Source organism: Agelaius tricolor, unplaced genomic scaffold, assembly GCF_023055355.1.
Source record: "Agelaius tricolor isolate 1412-34295 unplaced genomic scaffold, bAgeTri1.0.p SCAF_3, whole genome shotgun sequence".
Lineage (NCBI taxonomy): Eukaryota > Metazoa > Chordata > Aves > Passeriformes > Icteridae > Agelaius > Agelaius tricolor.
The window spans coordinates 23,075,066-23,100,067 of record NW_027269263.1 but is presented as its reverse complement, the minus strand read 5'-3'; the positions used below and the strand labels follow the sequence as shown (position 1 = coordinate 23,100,067).

The 25,002-nt window shown below is 39.1% G+C and overlaps 1 protein-coding gene across 4 annotated transcripts in view; it reads left to right on the top strand.

The window, feature by feature from the left end:
- Nucleotides 1-18,762, top strand: part of CNOT4 (CCR4-NOT transcription complex subunit 4) — a 76,802-nt gene extending 58,040 nt beyond the window's left edge. For 2 of the 4 annotated variants that reach the window (XM_071423177.1, XM_071423176.1), the window contains 3 exons: nt 1,081-1,578; nt 16,341-16,553; nt 17,339-18,762. In XM_071423177.1, the coding sequence (XP_071279278.1) occupies nt 1,081-1,578; nt 16,341-16,553; nt 17,339-17,640 (1,013 nt within the window). In that variant the 3' untranslated portion in view covers nt 17,641-18,762. The remainder of the gene's footprint in view (nt 1-1,080; nt 1,579-16,340; nt 16,554-17,338) is intronic. The other 2 variants (XM_071423179.1, XM_071423178.1) reach the window with 1 other exon arrangement.
- The last annotated feature ends 6,240 nt before the right edge of the window (nt 18,763-25,002 follow it).

The following is a 25,002-nucleotide window of genomic DNA, read 5'->3' as shown; positions in this document are numbered from 1 at the left end:
TTACCAAGGAAATTCCTTTCTGCTAAGGCACTTGATGCACCAGTTTTGTGAGGATTAAGTAGCAGTGAGATTTCCAGGTAGTAGAGATCATAGTTAATATAAAGTGTATGGTTGTGGTTTAAATAAGAACGCAGAGGACAAGTTCTTGTTGGTCCAGCAACTCTTTATCATCATGGATTTTAGAGTGAAAATAGAACTGTCGCTTTCTTCTCTGAGAGGATACTGAACCTTCTTAGAGCAGCGCACCAGGTCCCTACCAGCAGAGGGAGTTAATGTTGCAAGTGATGCTACCCTGTACTTAGCAGGTTGCTTGACCACAATTTTGAGGAAAAATATTGTGAAGATAGACCAGAATTCACTGAATCTGAATAGCAAACTTAACACAATCATGAAAAGAAGTAGTAACTGAAAGTGAGGACAAATTCTGATAACTTTTTTGCAACACTGCCTCAAAATATTTAACAGTATCTTGTAATGCAGTTCCCTTTTTTGTTTTATCATTGTCTCCTCAAGAATTTGACTTGTTTCTCTTCATAATGGTAGACAGTAGGGGATTTTTTGTGGGTTTTGTTTGTTGGTTTTGGTTTTGTTTTTTGAACTACTGCTCTGAGGTTCTTCCTTTTGAGAGGGAACGTCCTGGTATCTTTTTTGCACATCATTACTGGTGAAAGCAAAATATTGAACTGAGTAAAGACCTTATTTATTATGCTCTGCTTCTTCACAATTCCATGAAGTAGCATGGGGTATAGAAGGTTCTGAGCAAGTGGTCATTGGTCTCTTTCTGCTTGGGACTATTCTTGAAAATACTTTCTGGATAAGGTTTTTCCATGGTTCAAGAACAGTGCAGCTGTGCAGTAAAAATGTTATTTACTACTTCTCGCACTTCACCTTTAGTAGAAGTCTATGACAGTTTGATTTGAATATGGCATTCTAAGCTGATGAATAAGGTATCTTTGGGGAACATAAAGTAGTATTATATGGGAGATAAAAGACCACAGTCAGATACACAGGCTGAAGCTTTTATATGGAAAAATGATTTCTAACTCTTGTTCTAAATCCTGTTCCTTTCTTCTCCAACAGAAACTATACCAGTATCCTCCTCCACAGACTGGCAAGCAGCTTTTGGGTTTGGTTCCTCCAAACAGCAAGAGGACGACTTAGGGTTTGATCCCTTTGACATCACCCGCAAAGCCTTAGCAGACCTGATTGAGAAGGAACTGTCAGTCCAAGACCAACCTTCCCTTTCGCCCACATCTCTTCAGAACCCTACCCCACACACTACAACTGCCAAAGGGCCAGGTTCTGGATTCCTGCATCCTGCTGCACCCACAAATGCCAACTCTCTCAGTAGCACCTTTCCAGTCATGCCACAGAGGTTTCCACAGTTTCAACAGCATCGAGCAGTTTACAACTCCTTCAATTTTCCAGGCCAAGCAGCTCGCTATCCTTGGATGGCCTTCCCACGCAATAGCATCATGCACTTGAACCACACAGCAAATCCCACCTCAAATAGTAATTTCTTGGACTTGAATCTCCCACCACAACACAGCACAGGTCTGGGAGGGATCCCTATATCAGGTAGGTGAATAGGGACACCGATGAATATGACTTAATTCATACTCTTAGCTTCTCTGAGTTAGAACAGGAAAAGGAAATAGCCAGCAACAAGCAGTAGACTGTTATCTCTTGACTGTTGTACTAGATTATGAACAGAGGGAGGAATATTGTTTTAAATAGGTCCTTTGTATTAAAAAAAAAACAAAACAACTAACTGGATATTTAGCCTTGTAAATGTTGAGCTTTATAAGGAAGGTGGAGTATTATGTGCCCGCTTAATATTGTGCCAAAGCAGATTGGTATTTTGGTTCTTCAGTCTTGCCAGACTGGCTTTACTTAAGTATAGGCCCTGGAAGTGCATTGTGACTTTCATGTTGGCATGCAGGTGTTGACCAGAGTTCTTAAAGTCGTGCAAAAAATTGTAATGATGGTAATTTGTGCCAGATGTCTTGGCTGGGTCGTTCCCTCTTGCGCATAACTGAATGGCTGCACAGTAAAACATCTAGTGCTTTTCATTTCTGTACTTCAGATGGCCTTAATATTATGCTAATCTTCACTGAATGGGTGCTTCCAATGTGTGTAAGCGGATTCATCCTGATTCTGAGGGCCTTGATGTTGGAGAAAAATAAATGTGAAGTCAGGCCAGCTTAGGCTGTGCTGAGTGGATTAATAGGCTCTTGCATTAAACATAACAACTAAGGAGCTAATTGTAACAATAATTGTCTTGATTAAAAATTTACTTCTGGGGTTTGAAGTTCTTCCATACTTCCAATTTAGCTTGTCCCAAACAAATTCTTTTCTTGTAACAAGGGAAAAATTGTATTACATGAATAATGAACTGCAGGTAGAAAGTCTCTGTTAGCTCTTTGTAGCCTTGAGGGGCAGAAAACTTCTCCTTGAGATGTTGCCAGTATTATTTTCTTTTCATGGATTTTAGAAGTACTAACTTTACTATAAGAAAATGACCTAGGAAAAAGTTAGTGGGTTTTTTTGTGCTCTAGTACAAGGACTAATTTTGGCTGTTACTTTGCTGTACTTTGCTCCTCTTTGAAGGCTTTTTGCAGCTACTGTACTGTTGAAGGATCTCTAGGCTGATACAAATATAAACATGGTCCATACTGCTAGTGCAAGTAATTCAAAACTCTTTACACTGGCAACAGCAAAGTTTTAAGCCTGAAATGACTGATATCGGTTGCACAAAAAAATTGTTTCTGGCATGGAGTAACAAAGTATAACATCCATAGCTGCACTGTTGCTCCCTTTCCCCTAAACTACATACAACTTTCAGAAAAACAACAGGACATCACTTTTCAACTCCACCAGTCAGTTGTAAAAACTGCTACTTTGAGGGGTCATTAAAAAGACTATCTTATGACTTGGGGGTCCAGAAAAATCCTTTAATGTTGAAAAAGATCTGTTCAGGTTGATTTCAGGTTTGCAAAAATATTGCATTATTTTAATTTTAGTTAGCAGTTTGAAAGTTGAACTTTTTGTGTTTGTAGGAGATTTGTAGATTTTTTTTCAACTTTTGAAAATCACCTTGTATGGTACTGGTTGATGCACAGCCCAGGCCATGTGCTTCCCCCCTATGTTTTCAGGTAGCAGAATTGATATTTAAGTATGTCCCTTTTTTGTATGCAACTGCTACAACCAATTAATCCAAAAATATTTCCGGCAAATATTGTGCTAAAACCACAATAAACATCTGCTGTGGTAACCATGGAAAGTTCTTTATGTTGGTTTTAATCTCTTGTTATAGAAAATATTGTTAGTCAACTGGCTGACAATTAGATAGCTGTTGCTGCAGTGCAAACACTTCTCAGCTGATATACGTCAGCTTTGATATATCTTGAAAAAAGGATATTTTGCACAAGGATGGATTACTCCTTTTTTCTGCTGCCAGAAATCAGCTGAAGTCTCAGTTGTGGTTTAGTTTGCTGGGTTATGAGCTTATATTATTTATATTTATTTTAGTGCTCCAACTGCTTCGGAAGTACAAATAATTTGAAAGTCAGGAGATGACCTCATAGCTCTTTTCTTGTGCTGACTTGATAGTTTCTGGTATTGGGGTTTTTTTGGGTTTTTTTTTTTTTTTAATCTGCATCTAGAGTACAGGTCTCTCAATGAATCCCTTTTATTTTCTGTTTGAAAAAAATAATTCCTGTTCTTTGTTTTTAATCTATCAGTAGCAAGTATTTAATTACTGAATTTTCCTAGTTTCCTTGTAATTTACAGATACATCTGTCTGGTGGGATTGGGGAAAGAAAGTGATATCCAAGTACAGAGAACTCATGTGCATAAGACTATATCATACCCTAGCTGACCTGCTAGAAAGGCAGTGCATATCATAGCAGCTGTTTAGCAGTATGGAACAGTTGGTTGTAGTGGACACTTAACTTGAACCAAGAGAAGTTCCTTTCTCTTGGTTCTTTTGTTAGTCCATATTAGGATGTTTTAGTGAATGTTACCAGCTTGGCTGGTTCAGATATAACAGGAAAAGAAACCAAGTGTAGGTGAAACTTTGCATTCTGCCTTATAGCAGAGACCCTCTACTGCTGTAAAAGCCACATGTTCTTTAAGGTCTTTGATCACAGGTTTTTACAGGATTATAAATTCTTAAAGTAGCTAATACTGGACCAGTTACTGGTAAAAAAAAAAAGGGATGGGAACAGGCACATGATTCTGTGTGCTTGCTCTATGTAATCAACCCTTTTGAAGCTTTTTATTTTTGTCAAAACAAGCAGATCTAATAATTTCTATAAATTCATATGTTAACACAGTATTTTCTAGGCTTTCTAAATTTGAATTTGAGTTGGTTTCACTAGGTGTATTTGTGGTATAGAAGCTTGTATTAAGAAAATGGTATCTTGTAAACTGCTGCTGTTTCTGCTTTAGACATTATTATTCACATGAATTTGAAATGCTCCTGTGTGACATGTTAAATGTAATTTGCTGAAACTGCCTTTTGTTTGAGCTGTGCTGTGTTCATAAACTCACAGCTTCAGGCAGGTCTCTTCTGTGATGTACCCAATTGAAATAGAGGAACACAGGCACTACCTACATTTCTTTTTTTTTTAATTAAGGTCTCACTTAAAAATAATTTCTATATGGAATTTGGTTGCTTATTTCTTAGAGGAAGTAGTTAATTATTAACTAATTCAATGGTTTCCAGTGAAATGACACAATGACACGTGATTGACTTCATAGATTTATTATGCATGTATTTGAAATGTGTCATGCTCATCAGGCATACATTTGTCCCCAACCCATATTTAAATGAACTTTTTGATTGATTGATTCCCAGAGTAACTCTTTTTTCCTTCCCTCACTGTATCATTTTTCAAACTGTAGCAGATGTTTCATCTTGTCATTTTCAGGGACAATTTAAGTTTATTGCTGCTCTCTGGAGTGGGATGGATTAGATGGTTTACTATGAAATTATAAATGTGTAACTGTGCTTCAGGAGAAAAGTCCAGTGACTTCTTCATGGACACTGTGATTCTTGCTGCAAGCAATCTTACCCTAGACTGTATGCAAGCCATCCTGAGAGTATTGGCCAGCAGCTATGCTTTGTTCTGCAGATAATGCCAAGGGAAAGATTGATTTACTAGCAGCAATGTGGGTGGGTGTGTGCCTTTATTTGTATTTTACTATAGGATAACAGGAAACTCTTTGTCGTTTGATAGCTAGTACACTATCATCTTTGCTACCCTGCTGCCTGGTGGTGTGTTCAAAAATAATAGGTATAATATGGGATCATAGAATAAGGTAGGATTCAGATTAACAGTGTCTTTTGGGACATATGTGTACAAAATGAGATTTAGACATATTAATTTGAAAATAGTAAATTCAAGAAATAAAATCATATATTTATGAGTGGTTGGTACTCATTGATTTTGTTACATAGAAGTACAGTTACAAACTCACAGAGTTAAAAGGATTAGGAAAAAGTTGAAAATGGTTAGTCCACATTCCCCATCAGTTCTATGCATAATGAAGTACTTGACATTTTAAAACACTGGCTATTACTTCATTTTGAAATTTCATAATTACCCTGAATGTAAAACCTAATTGTAAGCTCTATGTAGACCAGAATAATGAGGTAGTTTGGACTCTTCCAAAACTACTCCTACACCTACACTCCTGTGTATATTCTTCCCAAAAAAAAAAATCATTGAAGCCCCTGAGTTGGAAGGGACCCACCAGGATCATCAAGTCCAATTTCTGACTCTAACATTTAGGGCAGCCTAAATGTTATATGTCTCAAAGCTTTCTCCAAATGCTTGTTGAACAGAGACAATTTATGTATATAATATATTAAAAATCTAAATAGAGGAAAGAGTCAAGTGGACACAGACAGATATGACGCATAAAGAATTTAACCTTATTTAGGATGGGGAAAAATATTTTATTCATTGTCTTTGAAGACAGCCATTGTAAAAAGTTCATAAAGATATTTTAACTATGCAGCTGACTGATACAGGAGCTGCCATAGGATATTTCCGAACATGGGGGTTGAATGTTATAAGTCTGTGTAGTAGAATATAATGAAGAATCAAAATTTCATTTTCTCAAGACCTTTTAGTTTTGATGTTGTGGCTTATATCTGATGAATATGTATATCCTTATTGATTGATATTATGTATATTTAAAGATGAGACTTAATAAATGAGTAGGCAACTCTAATAATTTTGGGTGTCCCCCAGCAGTGTCTGTGGTAGTGGTGTTGCATTCCTTATCCAGACACAGATTAGCATGCATGTCTTCATGTCATGGCTACATTTAGGTTTTTGTGAAGCAGTAGCTGCTAGCAGGGAGGACAAAGCAATGACAGTTTTATTAAGATCCAACATCTTCCCACCTAAAGTATGAGCTCTTCCATTTCTGACCTATTTATGGTGTTGCATCTTCTGCTGCTTTAAATTTTCTGGTCTCTATGCTCTCCAGCCATTGATTTGCCTTGAACATCAAATCCTTTTTTGACTAATGCTACCATTTAGACAAGATTTTAGTAAAACAAGGCAAGATCCCTATATGTTGGCTGTGGTCATATTACTTAAAGACTATTTACAGCACGAAAAAGGATGGCATATCAGAGTAAAGGTTAACATGTTTTCCCTTTAATACTAAGATTCCTTGTCTGACTTGCTATTTTCCCATAACATAATTGCATTTCCATTTGAGAGACATATTTTTTTATTTGGTCTTTGTTTTTTTGTCTCCTCTCCTTGGGTTGTTTCTATTTAGTGAAAACAGACAGACGCATACTCCAAGCCTTGTTTTATACAGTCTTGGACGGAAACAGAGAATTTGTGGCATAGGAGCTGACATTGTCCTGTGGTCTCAGGATAATGATTTGATACAGGGTTGGGTGTGTTCTGCTACTGTGCCTTTTCAAAAGAGGGTTTGGGCTATGTGGTATGGCTGTCGAAGTCAGCATGCTGTAAAAATTCTCCAAGTGCTGTGTAAAAAAGACATTTGATCCCACACCCTAGCAACAAGAATGTGACTTAAACAGTGGCACTTCACTTCCCTTTATTTGGATGCCATGGTAAAACATTTTCCTATACTTTTCCTCTTGACCTGACAGTATATGAAAGCCTTAATGCCTGTTTTAAGTACTTGTTTCCTTACTCTTAACAGTAAGAGAGGCATTAGTCAATTATTTTTCTGTCCTAATCTTTTTAAGAAGACCTCTTGCTCACTTGGTGTTCTTCCTTGGTCTTTGGCTTTCCAACACCAGCTGGACAGAAAGCATGGCAGCTGAATGTCATTTTTTCTCTGCCCCCTGGCTAGATCTATGCCTGCCTGAAGTCTTTCTGATTAGGGGTAAATATTGAAAATAGGAAATCTGGTGAACATTTTAGCTGATACAGCTAATAGTTGTAGGTGCCACATGTGGCATTTCCAAAGGCTTGTCTCTTTTCCAGAGTGCAGAGCAGCTGCTCTCAGAAGTAGATGTATTGCCCTGTTAATAGGGTCACTCTTCATTTGAAACTGCTTTGAAATTGTAAAATGAAAAGTACCTTCTGTAAACAGCCCTCAGCTATTTACATTATTGCTTCTACTGATTCTTGTATATCCTGGTTTCCTCAACAAAGATGACTGTTAGTACAGCCTTTGCTATTGAACATTTTGTTCTTCTCATCAGTCCTTTTGCTCACAGCACCCTTTTTTTTCCCATGGACGTCCTTAGTCCTCCATCCTTCCTCTTCAGGAGATGCTTTCTATCTGTGTGTATCCCCACCTTGAAATTCATTCTCCTTTTATTTCCCATCATAACTAATTTTCTTTCATTGATGAAGAAGTGTTCAGCGCAATATGGAATTAATCCATTTTGAAAATAAACTTTTGGCTTGCTCATTTCTGTTTATCTGGAGGAGTTTAACATTTTTTTCTTATGCATCCAGGTTTAACCTAAATAAAATGGAAGTGGGATTTCAGATTAATTTCCAAAACATTAAATCAGTGTCAAGATCGAAATCCGCTGTGGATATTCCTTTTCTTAGCTCTGGTGTCTTGTCCTTTAACTCCCATTCACTTCCTAAATTGACTACAAAGGCCTGGCTTCCTTCTCATGGTCTCTGAGAGAACTTCATCCACAGCACCTGTCCTTTAAGTCCTGCTATTTCTCCATCTGTTCCAAAATCTCATCTTGCACACCCACCCTTCCTTCCAGTGCCTTTTCAATGCTAATACTGCAACTGTTTTCTAAATCCTGTTGAACCTTTTTTCCTGTGATTATATAGGTGATACTGTTTCAAATAAGACTTGATACATAAATATCTGTCTTGATCTCTAGCTTGGCTTTATGATCTTACAAATTTTTTTAAATCTTTGATTGCAAGATTTTAGGCATGACGGTGAAAGACTGGCATCCTGCTTTTTTTTGGGTAGCAAGATGCCTATTTTTAAGTGTGTAATTTTATTTTGGAAGAAGAATATGTATGTGACAAAAAAGTGGAAGAAAAATCCTCCAATTTGGCTGCAGTGTATCAGAGGAGTGACTAATCACATTAACTCTACTACATTTGAAATAAACATGGGCTTGGCTGAAATAGGTGGCCTGAGTAGCTGACTCAGTCTGCATTCTGCACTGTTAGTCCTGTCAGCTTTTTTGGTAACTTTCCAGAAACAGGGAGAAACAAGCAGACAGGAGTTTTTTCACATCAAATTTCATTACTGTTTTTGTCTCTAGTAGTGTCACCAATAGAGCTTCAGCTACACTAGATGTTGGCTTTTGCCTGGGTCTTAGGGATGGAAGACTGCATTTTTGTTAATAGAACCTCTTTAGGACTGGTTCACCAAAACACAGAAAAGCTGTTTCCTTTCACAGGTAACTGGTAAGATATTGGGATGCCTCTGCAGTAGTGTAAGAGGCAGTTCTGTTGTCTTATGTGTCTCCTTCCTCCAGCAGGCAGGTGCTTAGCCTTGGGATGTTGTGTTCTCTTAGATGCTTTTCTGAAGTCACTTCAAAATATGCATTAGGTCACTGGCCTGAGTTAAAAGGTGCAACTGTCTTAGTGATGTTAAAAGCATGGCATTTTCCTTTTAAAGACTGGAAAGCGAGTGCACTTGGCACTGCCACCTTAGTGTCTAACAAAAGGCTGTGCCTTGGCATGGACCTGAAACTTTGGCTCTTTCTTGGTCTATTTAACAAAATACCAGTAATGATGCATTTCAACAAAAAGTACAAATAATTCTAAGGCTTTCTGCATAAACTTTTTCAAAGTGCTTCCGCTTGAAAAACAACTGAGAGAGCCAATACAATCTTTTTAAAAATTGTATTGGGGAGGAGCATAAATGAATCCTGAATGAATAGCAACTGAGAGAGCAGCTTTGCAAATAGTGTTTCTCCTCCCAGTACTGCCAAATCACATTTGAGGGCAAAAAAAAATTTTTTTCCCATCCCTTGCCATCTCCTGGTTTCTTCTACACAGCTCATTTGAACTTTATCTTGTCCTCAGAGGAATTATTTTAAAAAACCTATTTAAAAAATAGGTCACTTCTATTAGAAGACAGCATCTAGTAATCAGAATTAATTTCACGTCATGGAAGGTGAAAACTTGGCTTTCTTGCAGTTTATCTAATTTTCCCACAGAATTATTGAAATAATCTACAAATATACATCAGCATTAATTGTTTGCAGATGTGGGAAGATTAGAAATGAGTTTATCGTTTGCCAGAGTATACTTTCATTGTGCTACTGCTGGTCTCAGTCTGAAGTCAGAGGGTTGGTGGATTGGTTGGATATTCCTGGAATCCAGAATCTCTGTAACATGATAGGTGCTTGGTAATTGTTACTATAGCTTTGAAGATCTCAGTTTTATTCTTTGCAATTTCTAGTTACTGCATTGCCCATAGGGCAAATTTCAAATATTTTGGTTTTATTTACATATGTATCTATCTGTGTACCCACAAGTATATTTGTACACGTGGGCTTTTCTTTTGAAGTCAAAGTTTGTTCTGTTGACAAACAGGGTAACCTGGTGAGATTGAACTCTGATGCATGATACGAGAGGAAGCAGTTTATGTTAAAATGAACTTGATTTCCCAGATTAATGGAATTACATGCTTTCTGAGCTTTTTAATCAAACTGTTCTGTGTGTAGGATTCAAGTATCTATTTCATTTGTTTCAATATCTTAAGTCTTTGTGCACTTAGTTTAGATTTATGGTATTAAAGATTATCAGCAGCAAACCTATTTTCTTATGGAGTGAGTAATAAAAAATGTGGGATGCTGTGGAAACATTTTCTAGGAAGTCAATCATGTTTTTCTAAGCAACTTGGAATCTTAATTTAAAATTTGCTTATAGATGGAAATTGGGTCACTGGCTGCTATAATTATGGTTTGGTCTCTTGAGCTGTGGTAAGTGTAAGTCAATCACAAGAACTCTCCAGAATACTTGATGTAACACAGCTTTTCTCAAGCCTAATAAAATTCTGACACTGTACATGCAAGCAAATAGGAGTCTTCTTACTGCCCCCATATTAATGTTGTAGAAGGAATTTCCTCAGAAAATAAATGACATTTTCTGACTTGTAACATTGACGTAATCACAGAAAGATAAAATTTTGTACTGTCAGATCATCATCAAAAATCATTTAGAAAATCTTATTTTCCCCCTTTAAGTGTATAGTTTAGAATTAGTATATTCTACTTGATAGTTTGGCTAACTGGCAAGTTAAGTTGCAGTTGGATTTATTTGACATTGAAAAATAGTGTGCTTCTGTTTACATGGCTGTCCTTTAAATTGAGTGGAATTACTATAACCATGGAAATCAATATGGAATAGAGGTAAAATGTGCTTTATTTGCAGTATTTTAAAGCTGAGGGTAGTCTGGTGTCTCTTGTCTACCAAGGCCAATTTTGTAGGTGTGTGTATGTACATAAACTGGATGTACATGTGCTCTTTTGTTTCCCCAGCTCTTAGAGCTCGTGACTGCAAGACTTTGATTTGACATTCACACTGTGAAATGGCTCTTAAAAATCTGGGTTTTGTGAATTGTTGATTTCTTTCTCATGTGTAGACAATGTTTGTGAGGCTTTTAAAGGTTCACTGCAAACAGCTTTACCTTCTTGTGCTCCTCTCTCTTGATGTCTCTGTAATATGATGAAGTGGCTACTTGTATTCCTGATGGGCAGCACTGCTGTTTAAATGTGGACAATTTCCCTCTTCTCTAATCTGCCAGTAACGTTCTTAAGTCTCTGTGCATGGATGAAACTTCATTTTTTGGTTTATGCATTGTAGGATTTCTAGGAGTCATAGATATAGAGAGTCAGTGAAGCTGAGAGAGAAATCCTTCCGGTCACAGATGTTTAAATGGGATTTTATTTGTGATTTAAATAATTTCATGAGCAAACAAGCTTATTACTCATACTGAAGTGAAACAGATATAGTTCTTATAATAACTGTTTGGTTGATGTTTAAATATACAACTTTTGAATGAAAAGCTTTTGAGTTTATGTAATGTGATGGTCATAATTTCTTTTTTGGATGTGATAAATTGTCCTGTCTTTCTCTCTCCCCTTCAAAGGGAAGTATTGGACAACTTTTTCAAAACAGAAATACCGTAGAAAGTTATTTTGAGATCAAAATAGAGAAGTCCCAGTCACTTCTCAGAATAGGGCAATAGGCTGTTTCAGGGAAAACACTTACAGTCTCTAAACATGGTAGCACAAGGCAGAGCCTGGGATCAGAGATGTCACTTGAAAGGGTATGTTTCTCTGGTGGCCCCATTTGTTTCTAACTGAGTTGAAAGACTCTTGGTGAACTCCTGGTGGTCCTTCCTCTTCTTTTTTTTTCTCTCATTTTTCTTTGGCTTCAAAATTTGTTGTACAGCGTCTTTGAAGATTTCCCAAGGCCCTTTTTACAGACAGGTTGTTGAAATAGCTATTCTATTACTGAATATACCTTGGTAGTCTCTTTGCTTCTTTTGTTGCCATTCTTTGCAGTCTGGTATGTCACATAGGCCAGAAGTTTATTTTTCTCTCATATGATGATTTCCTCTGATTTTATTTTGCTTATTTGACTACCTTCTGTACTTGACACACTGTGTGTCTTGGTCACACATATGACATACTGATGGGTTCTTTAAAAATAAATAGTTGCAACCAAGATTTGCAGCACTGTTTGCTTTTCAGTGGGACTAGAATATTTAGTACTGTGAAGGTGAAGGTATTTAATGTGTTTACTCAATTAGCATGAAAATAGGCTTTTGTAATGGCTTGGAATGCAAGTTAGGTAGAGCCAAGAAATGCTCTTGCTTTACCTGTAATGTAACAGTCTTGTGATTTTTCCTATTGGTTATTTACTTAAGCATGTACTGGGTGAATTTTGCTTTGGATTTTACCATAGGCTTGTGTCAAAACTGGGCAATGATTTGAAGTTATCTAGTCACGGTGGAATATTCATTTTAGTGGGCTTGTCTCACACCAAGAAAACTGGCAGTTGTGCTATCCCATCAATGTAAAAGATTGAGTGTGTCAGTGTCACCAAAGTGGCACAGCCAAATTTGAAACACCTTTGGGTCTTCATTGCAGTGTCATTGCCAGAATTTTAGAAGTCACAGAACAGCCTGTATCAGTGCAGCAGACACTTGTGCAAACATCTTCAGAAGTACTGATTATGTGCAACAGAACAGTATTCTGGCTTGGCCATTAATCCTCTTCATGGCCTCTCCCCCAAATACACACTGCTTTGCCTGCTTTGAAGGAAGAGTGTTAAGGCATTGCAGGTAGAGAATGAGGTAAAACTACTTGACTGTCTGGTGGGATGTGATAATGGGGCCATGATTTTATTTAGAAATTCATTAAGTGACTAGTTTTATACAAATTAATGTTCAGGCTTCTCAGAATGTATTCTTTTTCTTAAGTTAACTTCAAATGTTTTTTTATTTAGATTGGATGGACAAGATGCATTTGTGATGCTTTTTCTTTCTTTTCTCATTCTAAGACAGTGGTTGACTTTGCAAATTTTACATACAAGTGCTTTTATTTCACATTAACATACGACCTCAGACAGAGGAAAATTTCAGTGCTAGAAGTGTGGATCTGTTCACCCCTGTAAACACAAGTTTCCACTGGACCGGACAGGATTATGAAATGTACATTGAGGGAAGACCAGAGTGCAGGCTGTGTGTTTGAGAATGTTTTTCATGTAAATAGTTCTGCTTTCAGTATGCTTCACCAGGTTATTCTGTGTTTTGGGAGACAAAGGGCATGAGGGGAGGAATCTCATATTTATCTTAGTTTATAAAACACTTTCTTTGCAGTCATATGGGGTTTACCTTGTTTTCTTCTGTGTTTTCCCACTATCAGTGGGCATGCTGCTTTAAGCCTTTTAAGATTGGCCTGTGGAAGGAGACAGCATTTTTACTCAAGAGAGGGAAACTGTTGTATTGGTTCTCACACCCCTAGGTTGTTCACACCCCTAGATTGTAATGTCCAACTGTAAGGTCTGCTAATAGTCAGAAAATTACTTCTTCCAACCAGTTAACTTTAGAAATAGGGAAAGATAATATGCAAATGCCCATTTAAATACATCTGTATTAACTGAGAACTAGCTTTTTCTCATTTTTACCTATGGTCCTAGCTTCATCATGAAGCATAGACATATTTAACAGGAAGAACAAACCAGCTGATGGATGAGTAATGATTTCTGAAGAAATGGTTTTCCTTCAGTTAGTAGAAGTAACTTCTGTCTCTGGGGTAGATTTGCATTTTCGCTTAGGCTGTTTAAAACGTGCCAGAATTCAGCAAAGAGGTGCTTGGGGTTTTTTTTTTTTGTGTCAGGGGCCAGTGTTTTTGTCCTGGCTTGCTTTGAAGCCTCACAAGCACACCTGTTTGGAAAAGACAATAAATTTTTTGTAATTCTCTATTTTGTCACTTGTATACCTAGGAGCACAAGATTTTATCAAACTGACTTTCTCATAGATAGCAAACAACACCATTTTGGTAGGTACTGAATCCTTTTAGGCCTTTCATCTCTTGACTTCTGTGAATCCAAGTAGATTTTGTTCAGACAGTTGAGGTAAAAAACAGTCTTCCTCAATTTATTATTTCCTGTTGTTTTGTGTTAGAGAGGATACACAGCAGTGGTGCACTATGCCTGTCTCAGACAGCAGTGTTTCCTCAAAGTGCCAGTGTTTCCTCCACAAAGTGCCAGCCTTTTCCATTTCATGAGTCTTGTATCTAAACACTTGCTAGCTTTCTTGACCCTTATGTGTGCTGTATTATGTCTTTTTTACATGGAGAATAACATGACAAAAACATACATATTTTCTTAGCCCAAGGAGACCTAATGCCCTATGACATTAATTTACCTATCCTGTTCCTTATAACATCCTGCAGACTTTGTCTTAGTCTTCCTCGATGACATGTTGCCAGTAGTTTACCACAGGTTCATTTTCTTGCACAAGAGCTTTGAGGGCGTGTTGGAGGTTAGTAAAGTTGGTGACTGAGACCTTTCCAGATCCCCAGCACACAGGTGTTGAGATGAGTATGTTTGCTTATGCAGTAAGCATTTTTGTGTGCTTTTTGCATTGCAGTAGAAGTAAATAATTAAACAGAGCTGTTTCTTTGTACAAGCTTTTTGAAGCAGCTGTGAGGAAAAGAAGTGGAAACTAATGGTGTACAATGCAGAATTTGTTGCGTTTATTTCTGTGATCGTGACCTGGCTGCATTTGTTCCAAAAAGTTAATTTAGAACTTGTTTCAAATGGGCTTATGGATGTTCTAGAGGATTGTGAACCATATCTCTTGAGGACATTTTCTACTAATACTTTCTAAAACTTTGATTTATTATTTTTAATCTCAGGATTGTAGGTTTTGATGAAAAACGTGTGGCACTGAATTCTTTAAAGCATTTATTCTTTAAATGGAAAGATAAATGAAAAACACTATTTATGTGCAATAGTGTTGCAAAGGAAAAAAGGAGGAGCTGTGAAATGACAGGATTTCAAGTAGTTTTCTTGTTTGGTTTTGGGGATTTTTTCTCCCCCTCTCGTTACTAAAAGGTGATTGCTCAGGGCGCCACTTTTTTCTGAACATTCAGCTTTACAAAAACTGCCAGGGCAGGTTTTGATAGCAATTGAGACTGCTTTCTTTACTCTCCAAAATAAGGTTGTGAGTTAGTGATATCCTCTAATTTTCCAGGAGGACTTAAATCTGTTCTGTTGTTGATGAAGTAGCAGTTTTAGCAAAGTATCTCTTTATAACAATTCTGATTCAGATCAAGGTCCTTTCCTCAATCAGGACAGGCAGAGATGTTTGGGGGGAAAAAAAAAAAAAGGTTGTGTTCTAGGTATTTGTCAAAAAGACAAGCATGTGCCAACATACTGCCTAATTCTTCCCTTCCAAATAAAACTGACCACAAGCTAATAAAGTATGACTTGCTGTATGGGATGATAAATACTGGTATGCTCATGTCTGGTTTGTCCTGCTTTGAGATACTTAAAACGAGAGATGGATCACAGAACCAGATAGTCTGTTCTAGATAGCATGGTGTGATTTTTGTGTTGAGGGATCATTTGCTGTAGCCACATTATCCTGTTGTCCTTTACCAATATGTCTTGAAATGTTGAGGCAAGTAGTTGAGACTTGACTGCTTTGGTGTCTGGCTGGTTTGCTTGTTACCAAAGTTTTGAGGATACTGTTGTGTCAGAAATTATTCTGGAAGGTCTTTAAGGAATTTTCACTACTGTTCTTCAACTGCAAGAGGAAAATTCACTCCCTCCAACTTCATTACCATTTCCTTCGGAAGAACATCTCTAGGGCTCTGAATGAGCAAGCTGTAACAAAACAAAAGACATCTGTGATTTTTCTCAGCCTCCCTGGTTCCATTTCTATTGCAAAGCCCTACCTAGCCTTTCTTCATTTTGGTGCACATCACCCTTTTGAGCCTGCTGCCCATCAATAAAACAGCCAAATTGCAGCAGTTATTCTCATCAAGTACCTGGTAGATTTTCCCCTGTTACTAATAGAGGGAGAGCCACTGTGTCCTTGATTATTCGAGTCTCTGAATCAAAATGGGGAAATACATATTGGGGGAGGAGTTATATCTTTCTCCCATTCCCTTACACTTTGTTTAAAACCTGCCAGCCCCTCTGAGTAATTCATCAATCATGGAAACACTGACCCTAGGTTTTGGACAGGGAAAATATTAAATGATTAGCTTAAAAAGTAAAAGCAAAATCCCATACCCCACCAAACAAGGACATCTGTTTCTAACTTCAGCTTTTTATTTTTTTATCTTTCATTTTTTTTGTTGGTAAATCTCCCAGACAACAGCAGTTCTGTAGAGAGTTTAAATATGAAGGAATGGCAGGACGGGCTAAGGGCACTTCTACCGAACATTAACATCAACTTTGGTGGACTGCCCAATGCTTCTTCCCCCTCCAACGCCAACCACAGTGTACCAACGTCCAACACTGCCACCACCGACAGCCTGAATTGGGACAGCCCTGGCAGCTGGATGGACCCCGCAATCATCACAGGTAACCGTTTCTCACTCCTTCAGCTCCACTGGCAAACCATCCAATGGGTATTTGGCACAAACTGATTTACATCTGGAAAAAAAAAAAAAAAAAAAAGAAAAAAAAAAAAGTCAGTATGCGGTGGTCTCTTCCAGCTTCCATCCACAAAACCTCAAGGGTCCAGGAATTTTTGTGGAACCTCTAGGTATAACAGAGCGTCACTTAGGCCTTTGCAATGCATGCCCAGGACCTTTGCAGGCAGTCAGGTGGATCAGTGCTTTCCTGTAGGGTCAATCTATAAGGTGTCCCTTCTGCTGGATGGCATGTCCGGTATGTGCGTCGCTGGTCCTGAGGCACTGGAGGCAATCACTGGACTTGGTTATTTAAAAAGGGACATACTCCACTTGTTTATAAAGCTCTCTTTTATAAGGCTGTCTGGTTGTGTCTCCCTGTTAGAGAGGCTGAAGCATGAGTCAAGTAGGCAGAATAAAAGGTGAAGCATGAGTGTACTGGCAGCTTAGTGTAAGGTCGTGTTGACAAGGAGGCAGTTCTTGAGCAGAATGTTTGATAGAAAAATGTGTGTTTTCTGAAGAAGTGCTCTGAGGGTGAACTCTCTCCTCTCTCGGTTTAATGTTAAATGTTTTTTGGGCAGAGTAATTATGCATAATAATGTAAAATGCATTTTCTGTACAAACTAATAATGTTTCTTCATTGTTTTTTGCTAGGTTAAATTGACCTCCTTCATGGTCAGTTTGTTGCTTCTCCTCTGACTTGCCTGTATCCTTGTTTTTTTCTTCTTTTCTTAGGTATCCCAGCCTCCACAGGAAACAGTTTAGACACTCTTCAAGATGACAATCCTCCACATTGGCTAAAATCTCTTCAGGCCCTCACAGAGGTGGACGGCCCCAGTGCAGCGCCATCACAGACGCACCACAGTAACCCCTTCGGCACACAGATCCCTCTGCACAGAGCCAGTTGGAATCCCTACTCTCCTCCTTCAAACCCCACCAGCTTCCATTCCCCACCTCCAGGCTTTCAGACAGCCTTCAGACCCCCCAGTAAAACCCCCACAGATCTACTACAGAGCTCAGCGCTGGATCGTCATTAGGAAAGGAAGAAAAAAAGAAAAAAGAAAAATAAGACCCAAAACGTTAGAAATGCAGGAAGTGTCCCACCCTGACTCCTCCCCACGCCCTACTGTTCCCTGTCATATCTTTCTTTCTGAAGAATCCAGTTCCTGATCAAACTTCCCCCCCAAATGCAATGCCATCACAGGGTCATGACCATTCTTTTTGTTAAGTTTCTGCAGAAACAGTGTTTGAAATACACTGTTTGAAATACTTTCTAACCATTCTAAGAAAAAAAAAAAAAGAGAGAGAAATCAAAATGCAGTCTCAATGCTTCAGGAGAATATTAAGAATATTACTGTCTTACGTCTTTTGCACATGAGTATTTCTGCCTAGTGGAAAAGTGTCAATCTGCAGTAGGGGGAAAAGTGCAATGCAGAATCAAATGCAAGAACATAAAAAAGGTATTTAATTTAAATGAAGTTACTGAACATGTGGGGCAAGCAGTGGCCCGGCATTTATTTTGCATTCAGTGTGGCACTACACAGGGAAATTGCTATGTTGGGGTTGGTTGTTTTTTTGTTGGTTTTTTTTTTTTTTTTTTGAGCAGGGGATTTTATTGCATCAGTCAGAGTTTGACATGAAGTGTGTGGAAAGACAAAACACTTATAGCTATGAGTAACTGGCATGTTGCTAGAGTGGTTTAAAGAGGGGAGAATAAGATTTTTCTTTAATTTTGGCTTTAGATTTCAAGTAAACTTTAATGTTTTAAAAGTATTCACAGATTTAATACCTAGCATATACGTAATATAATTATAAGCAGCTGAAACACGAGTGATATTTACTTCAGTCTTTCTGTCTCCTCTGTCAGTCTCTCTTTTTTTTTTTTTTTAAAAACTATTCACCTGATTTGGGCACTCTGGGATAGCACTGCATTGGGGCCACATGATCACCATCAGGAGCAACCTCTGACCTCCTCTGCCTGCAGCTTTTACTTAACCCTGTAGTTTCTGGACGTTTGTGCAGTATTGAAAAGACAGGAAAAAAGAAACAGATAAATAAACATGGTTATAACCTGACGCTAAAACTAAAACCAAGGAAATGTACCTCTTTCTTCAGAATTAAAACTAAAATCTTAAATAAAACAGAAAACTTGATGATGACTTCATGTTTGCTTTCTGATTTTTTTAACCTTGGATTTTTAATTACTGCATCTGGTAAAAAGTGTATGCCATTGCATGTTTGGGGTTTTCTTATTCATCTAAACCAGAACTACTTTATCATTGGAAATACTGCTTTGTATGGTAACTTCTGTACTGAAGGGTGGAAAAAGCATAACACTTTAAATCTTTTAAAGGGATTCTGTTGTCTTTACTCATGGCAATAGCTCGAGGCAGTCAGTCTCTAACTGTTATTGGTGCTATCATTTTAAATCTGAAGCATGAAAATCTTGTTTGTATTTTCTGAATTAAATGCCACGGCACTTGGGGTGGATAGCATACAATAATATGCCTGAAGATATGGCAGAGAATTTGTTACAATTCCCTGTGTTCATCAACAGCCTTGCATAGAAATTTAAAATATGTCACTGCACAACAGAGGATGAAGAGCTCTTAATGGACAGAAGGCCTCCAGTAAGCTTTTATACTTGCAAGCAGACATACTTAAAACCTGTTAACCTTGTGGTTGGGCTGCTGTTTGATGTAGCTTACGGGGGTGGCAGCAGAGAGCCTGGAATTCTAAAGGTGCCTGTGCACAAGGACTCTCACCTGATGTGAGCAGTACAGTTCAGGCTGGCCGCCTTCTGAAAGTGTTGGCTGCGGGCAGGGGCAAGGAAGGGAATTTCCACTGATGAACTGTGAACCGTAAATGGGGATGGGGTGGGGAACTGGCCTGTCAGGAAGTGGGAACAAATGCTGAATCAGCCACTGGACAGAGGAGCAAAGGTCTTGAATCTGCACAATGTTTCTAAATATCCTGTTACACAAAGCAGCACTTGGTGGCTACGTGCCTTTGCTCTTCTCTCACTTGCATTGCCATGTTAGTGCTGGATTTATTACTCTGTATTAAGGGCCTGTGTGTGCTGTTTCTGATCTGTCAGCATTGCTGCAGATGAGTCATGTGCCCTAGTTACCTGGGGGAATGTGCACACCCTTTGATGCCAGTGCTCCCCAAAAAGTAAACTATGTTTTTGTCACCCAGCCATTTCCTATAACTGCTGCTGGTGGAAAGAGAAGTGCTGCAGACTGGAATGGCCTCATCTATGGCAGTGCCTACTGGTACCAGTGAACTGGGGGTGCAGCCCAGCAGGAACTGTCTGCTGGAGGTGTTGGTGGAGATATAATTCATCTTTGGTTTGGATTTTTTTTGTGTCTACTTCCACAGTTGATAGGCATTTTTCCACCTTTAACATTTTGTTTTAGAAGGATGCCCTTCCTGACTCTGAAAATTAGCAAGGCTCCCAAAGCTGCTCCAACTGCTTTCTATGTACCACAGCAATTCCTGAAGCTGCTGCCTTCTTCAGTTTTTTACTTGTCCCTTTGTTGCAGTTTAGGAGGTGCTGTGGCAGCCCTGTGCCCATGGTCTGCTGCCACTGGAAACCAGGTTTTAGCTGCCTTGGAGACACTTCCTCCCTGCTGCCATGCAGCACCTGGTGTGGTTGGCCTACCAACAAACTCTCAGCCTTCAGGAAAAAGTTTGCAACTACAATGCCTTCTTCTCCTTATGGTGCTGCGTCCCCAAGAAAGACTTCTTGGTGGGTAACGTTGGCATTCCAACAGTAAGGTGTATCAGTGATCAGACTGATATGTGCTGGGTGCAGCTTTTGTCACATTGAGCCTATTTTTGTGTCCACTATCTGATGTGGATTCTTCATCCCCTCAGTTGGGAACCAACCTGGTGTTGCTCTGTTCAGCTGTGTGGAGCTTACCTGGGTTTTTCTCCTGAAGTTTTGGGTTTACTGGTAAGGGGGAGGAACGTGGGTTTTTTTTTTTTTTTTTGTTGGTGGTTTGTTTTTGGTGTGGTTTTGGTTATATTTTTTCATCAATTGATGGAATTTTCCTATGGCAAGAAATTCTATACAGGAACATTTACTGAAAAGAGAACATCAGTGTGATTGTCTTAGTTCACAGTCTGTTGTTTCTTATATTGTATGGATACTTGCAACTCTTTCATGTGTTAAGCAAAGAACAGTGCTTGACTGAAAGGCTGGTGACACAGGACTGGCAACACATTTGGTAGATAATGTGTAAAGGATGGGCCAGACTTCTCTTCCAAAATGTGCATGAGTATGTGTTGAGGGAAGGAAGGGGATTGTTGGCCATGAATGTGTTGGTATAAGAAGCTGTATGGCATTTTTAAACACATTTACAATTCAGGTGTAGTAATTTGAGGGTGAGCAATGCTGGACTGATAGTAAGGGTTCCTGCCCTATGGCTTCCCCTCCCCATCTTTCTAATATCAAGCAAGGGAATTATGTTTTTTCTAGATACAGCAAGGAATAAAATGTCACCTTCTGGCTGAGGTGAAGAGCCATTGCATGAATTCTTTTTCCTTTAAAAACTTTCATTGCCTGGTTAGAAATCAAGTGTCAGCACGTATGTGGCGTTGTAAATGCAGTGTCTTGAAAGACCTGATTTAATCACAATTAAAATAGAAAATAAAATTTAAAAGGGCAAAAGAAAACAGCTAAAAAGGGAAAAAAGTTAAAATATTGAAAAAAGAAAAGTTAAAAAGTATTAAGGAGGGTCACTTGCAAGTGGCACGTGCTCAGCATGTACCCGGTTACTGTGAAATTCAGTTTTCCTCCTTCTGGGAAAGCTTTGGCAGTGCCCTGGGCTCCCTGTGCCTGGCCCCAGGAGTTGGGTGTCAGCCGTGCCAGGCTCTGACCCAGCCTGGAGACCTGAGCAGCAGCTGCTGGGAATGAGGGAGGGTCTGGTTCTCTGCTGAGCTGGTCTCAGGTGAATCCATGCCCTGGCACCCCGTGCCTCCTGCAGCTCCTGAAACGCTGTTGCAGTGCTGCTGCTGGGGCAGGCACTTCAGCTGTGCTGGCCGCACCGACTGGGTCAAGCCACACCTTCCTTGTCCCTGTTTGAGGATTTCCTGAACTCAACTTCTGTTTTTCTTTTTGTCCATCACAGAATCTTGTTCAGTAAGTTTTTTTCCCCTTAGATGCTCATATAATCATAAACATTGAAGATGTTGGATTTTAGGGAAAATGGGGGATGGTTTTGGCTTTGTGGTTTTGTTTGTTCTGTTTTAGTTTGGAGTTTTTTATAATTTGGTGGAGTTGTCATGCTGCTGTGGAGATTTCTGGCTTTTTTTTCTTCTGGTGGGAAGGAAATGGTCATGCATCAGTTTCCATCCTTATGCTTGTAAAAGAGCTTAGAAAAATACACTTTAAAAGCTTGTGGTTCCTGGGTACTTATTGTTCATCCCTCTCCTCAGAACATGTGGAAGTTGCCTTAGTTGCAAAGGAGCTTGGCACTAGTGTTGGTCTCTAGCACACAGAAATCCAGTGCTTGGCAGGTGTTGCATTGCTTGGGGCTAATTCCCTCTGGGGAAAGCTGTTGTGCTGGTATAAAAGCTCACTGCTCAGAACTGAGGTGTGTCAAGAAGCTGAGAGGTGGCAGGCAGAGTGCTTGAAGGGTTGGGGGACTGGGGTTGTCACAGCCTGACTTTGAAGGGCTTATAGGTACTTGTAATGTCTTGAGGGGGATGACCTCTCCTCCAGTCCAGCTGGAGTTCTCAGTGTGGCCAGAGCCTGTACTGTAAAGTGGCATTTGGCATGAAGCTGTGCTTTGAGTGCTTGTTGCTTTACATCTCCAGTAGTGTGTGGCTGCATGGCCAGCTGCAGATGTGCTTGCCACTTCACTGGTGTATGGTCATCTGTTCCAGCTGAATGCAGATGCAGATGTAAGAGCTTGTGCTCCTTCCTCTTTGCCCTTATCTCAGCATTTTTTTCCTTCTTTGGGATGTTCAACTGATAGCCATGCCCAAAGATTCTTAGCTTTTTCATATATTTGTAGCTTTGTAGATTTTTAAGATACAGTTGTATGGTTTCTAGTACCTTTTCTCCCCTCACATTTTAGAACAATAAGCTAAACCTTTCTAACACATTCTTGAAATTTTGTTTAGTCTTATTCTTAAAAAGAGAATTTCTGACAAGGACGTCTTGTTTTCCACCAGAACATGAGACATAACAAGAAATAGGGCAAAGAAGCCCTGGGGCTGACCTAAGGGTGGATTACTGGGGCAACTGATCTATGAGATGTACTGCTGGATATAATGAGTAATTGCACTTATAAAAGTGGTAGGAATCCTTTATCATAGGTGTGTATATAGCCATATCTGCGCACCCAAAAGCTTTCATTCAAGAATTGCTTTTTATCTTACCTCTCTTAATAATTTTTGGAAAGTTTTTGTCTTTTGATTCCAGGCAGCAATAGGAAGGAGCTCTTGAGCTCTCTTAATAGCTGAGACCATAAACAAAGCTTCTAAAGAATAAGAATGTGAAGTATCATCATAGCTTTGGGTTGCAGTGTAAGAAAAGGCATAGCCTGAGGATGCTGTGATCCACATGCAAGAGTATTGTTAATGAGTGAGGTGTCACCTTCCCTACTTTTCTGGGCTATGCCTTTGCCCAAGACACACTGCTGTTATGTTTCTGTGGCAAATTGAGGGCTCTTCAGATGGAAATGGCCATACAAAGTTGTTGCCATACAAGTTCAGGGAGCTGGAGTGACTTGTGGTGCTCAGAATTGCTGCATTGTGAGGGTTTGAGGTGAGTTGGGTGACCTGGCAGCTGCAGATTTGTTACTGGCTTTGCTGATGAACAGTACTGGTCTAGGGGGGTCTGATGCAGTGCCTTAGGTGTGGAAGTTATTTGAACAGAGATAGTATCACTGCAGAGGAAAACAGTACAGAAAAGTCCTTTTTAATCTAAAATCTGTGGGAGAGTGATCTGCCTGACATCTGATGGTCAGGAGGTTCCATCTCCTACAACGCAGGTGAGTCTTTCAGTGGGATACAGGCATCACATAGTTACTGTTGTTGTCTCCTGTGAAATCTTGCTAGATTGCTATTTCTTTTTCCCAGTCCTCAGACTTAAAACTTTGACAAATAATGTGTGTGTTTGAGGTGCATAGAGAGAAAATGAGACTTGCTCAGCTCTTTCCTTTTCCTACCAGCACTTATAATGTTACTCTAGAAAGCTTGTACTGCCAGAAGGTGGCCAGTGTTTTCAAGCTCACAATGAGTGTGTTTTTAGAATTTCATACCTTTAGTATTTGGATGTTACAGGTCCCAGCACTAATCTTGGCCAGATCTCCAGAGAGTCTGAGATCTCTTCTGCCAGTGCTGAACAGTCACAGGAGGCTGGTACACCAGCCTTCACGGGAGAATTTTAACTTGTGACCAAAGCTTGTTTAGCTCTTTTGAGATAAGCATGCAGGCTGAAGTTTACAGTGTGGAGTGTGAAGCTTAAAATCCTGTTTATAAAAAGAACCAACTGGGAATGCTTTGTTCAGACACTCAGCAGAAAGCTACTGCTTGTGAGGTTTGCCTGGGACAGCATGGGCAATGAGTTGGCCTTGCAGCTATCTCCATCCCACTTCAGATGGTTTCCTTCAGTTCCAAGGTCCAGCTCTCTGCAGAATATTGAATGTATATAATTTAAAATTTTAAAAAAGGTGATATATGTGGTTCAGTGGATGCTGGCTCCAACAGGAACCTCTATGTAACATGGCAAGAATGCATGGGATTATAGTCTAAGAGGTTTGCTTCTTCCAGTTTACAAATTACTTGAAGCTTCTATAGAGTTGCCTTCCTCCTCCCTCCTCATTTGGTAAATAAATGCAAACTGTGCTTCTTGTTGCCTCACTGATGGTGCCTTCCTGAGTTGAAGCTGAGTGTGGCTTTTCACATTTTCACTCAGCTCTTGCTGTGCTGGTCCGAGGAGCTGAGGCAAAGACTAAAGGGTAGATAGGGAAACTTGTATAGAGCTGACCGTCCTGCCCTTAACCCATATTTCTTCTCTTGGTTCTCCTGCTACTTGAGATGACTTTTGAGGAAGACTGTGTGCTCTTTCTTGCTGGAGAAATTTGGCTAGGACAATGATTTGGGATCAAAGAGTTTTGTTAGGAAGCAGAGTTTGCATGCATGCATTTAAAAAAAAAAGTCAGGAAAATGTTACTCCAAGGAAACTTTTCGATTTTGTCAAGTAAATAATTTTTTAAATACCAATTGTATAAAATGTTTGATTCAAGTTGACAATTTTGTCTGTACAAAAAACTACTGTCAGTTTTTTATTGAAAATGCCAGCTTTTAGTCATGACACTTCATGTGAAGTGAAGTTGCTGACAAATCAGCAACTTTCTAGACATGTTTGGCAAAAGATTTTTATA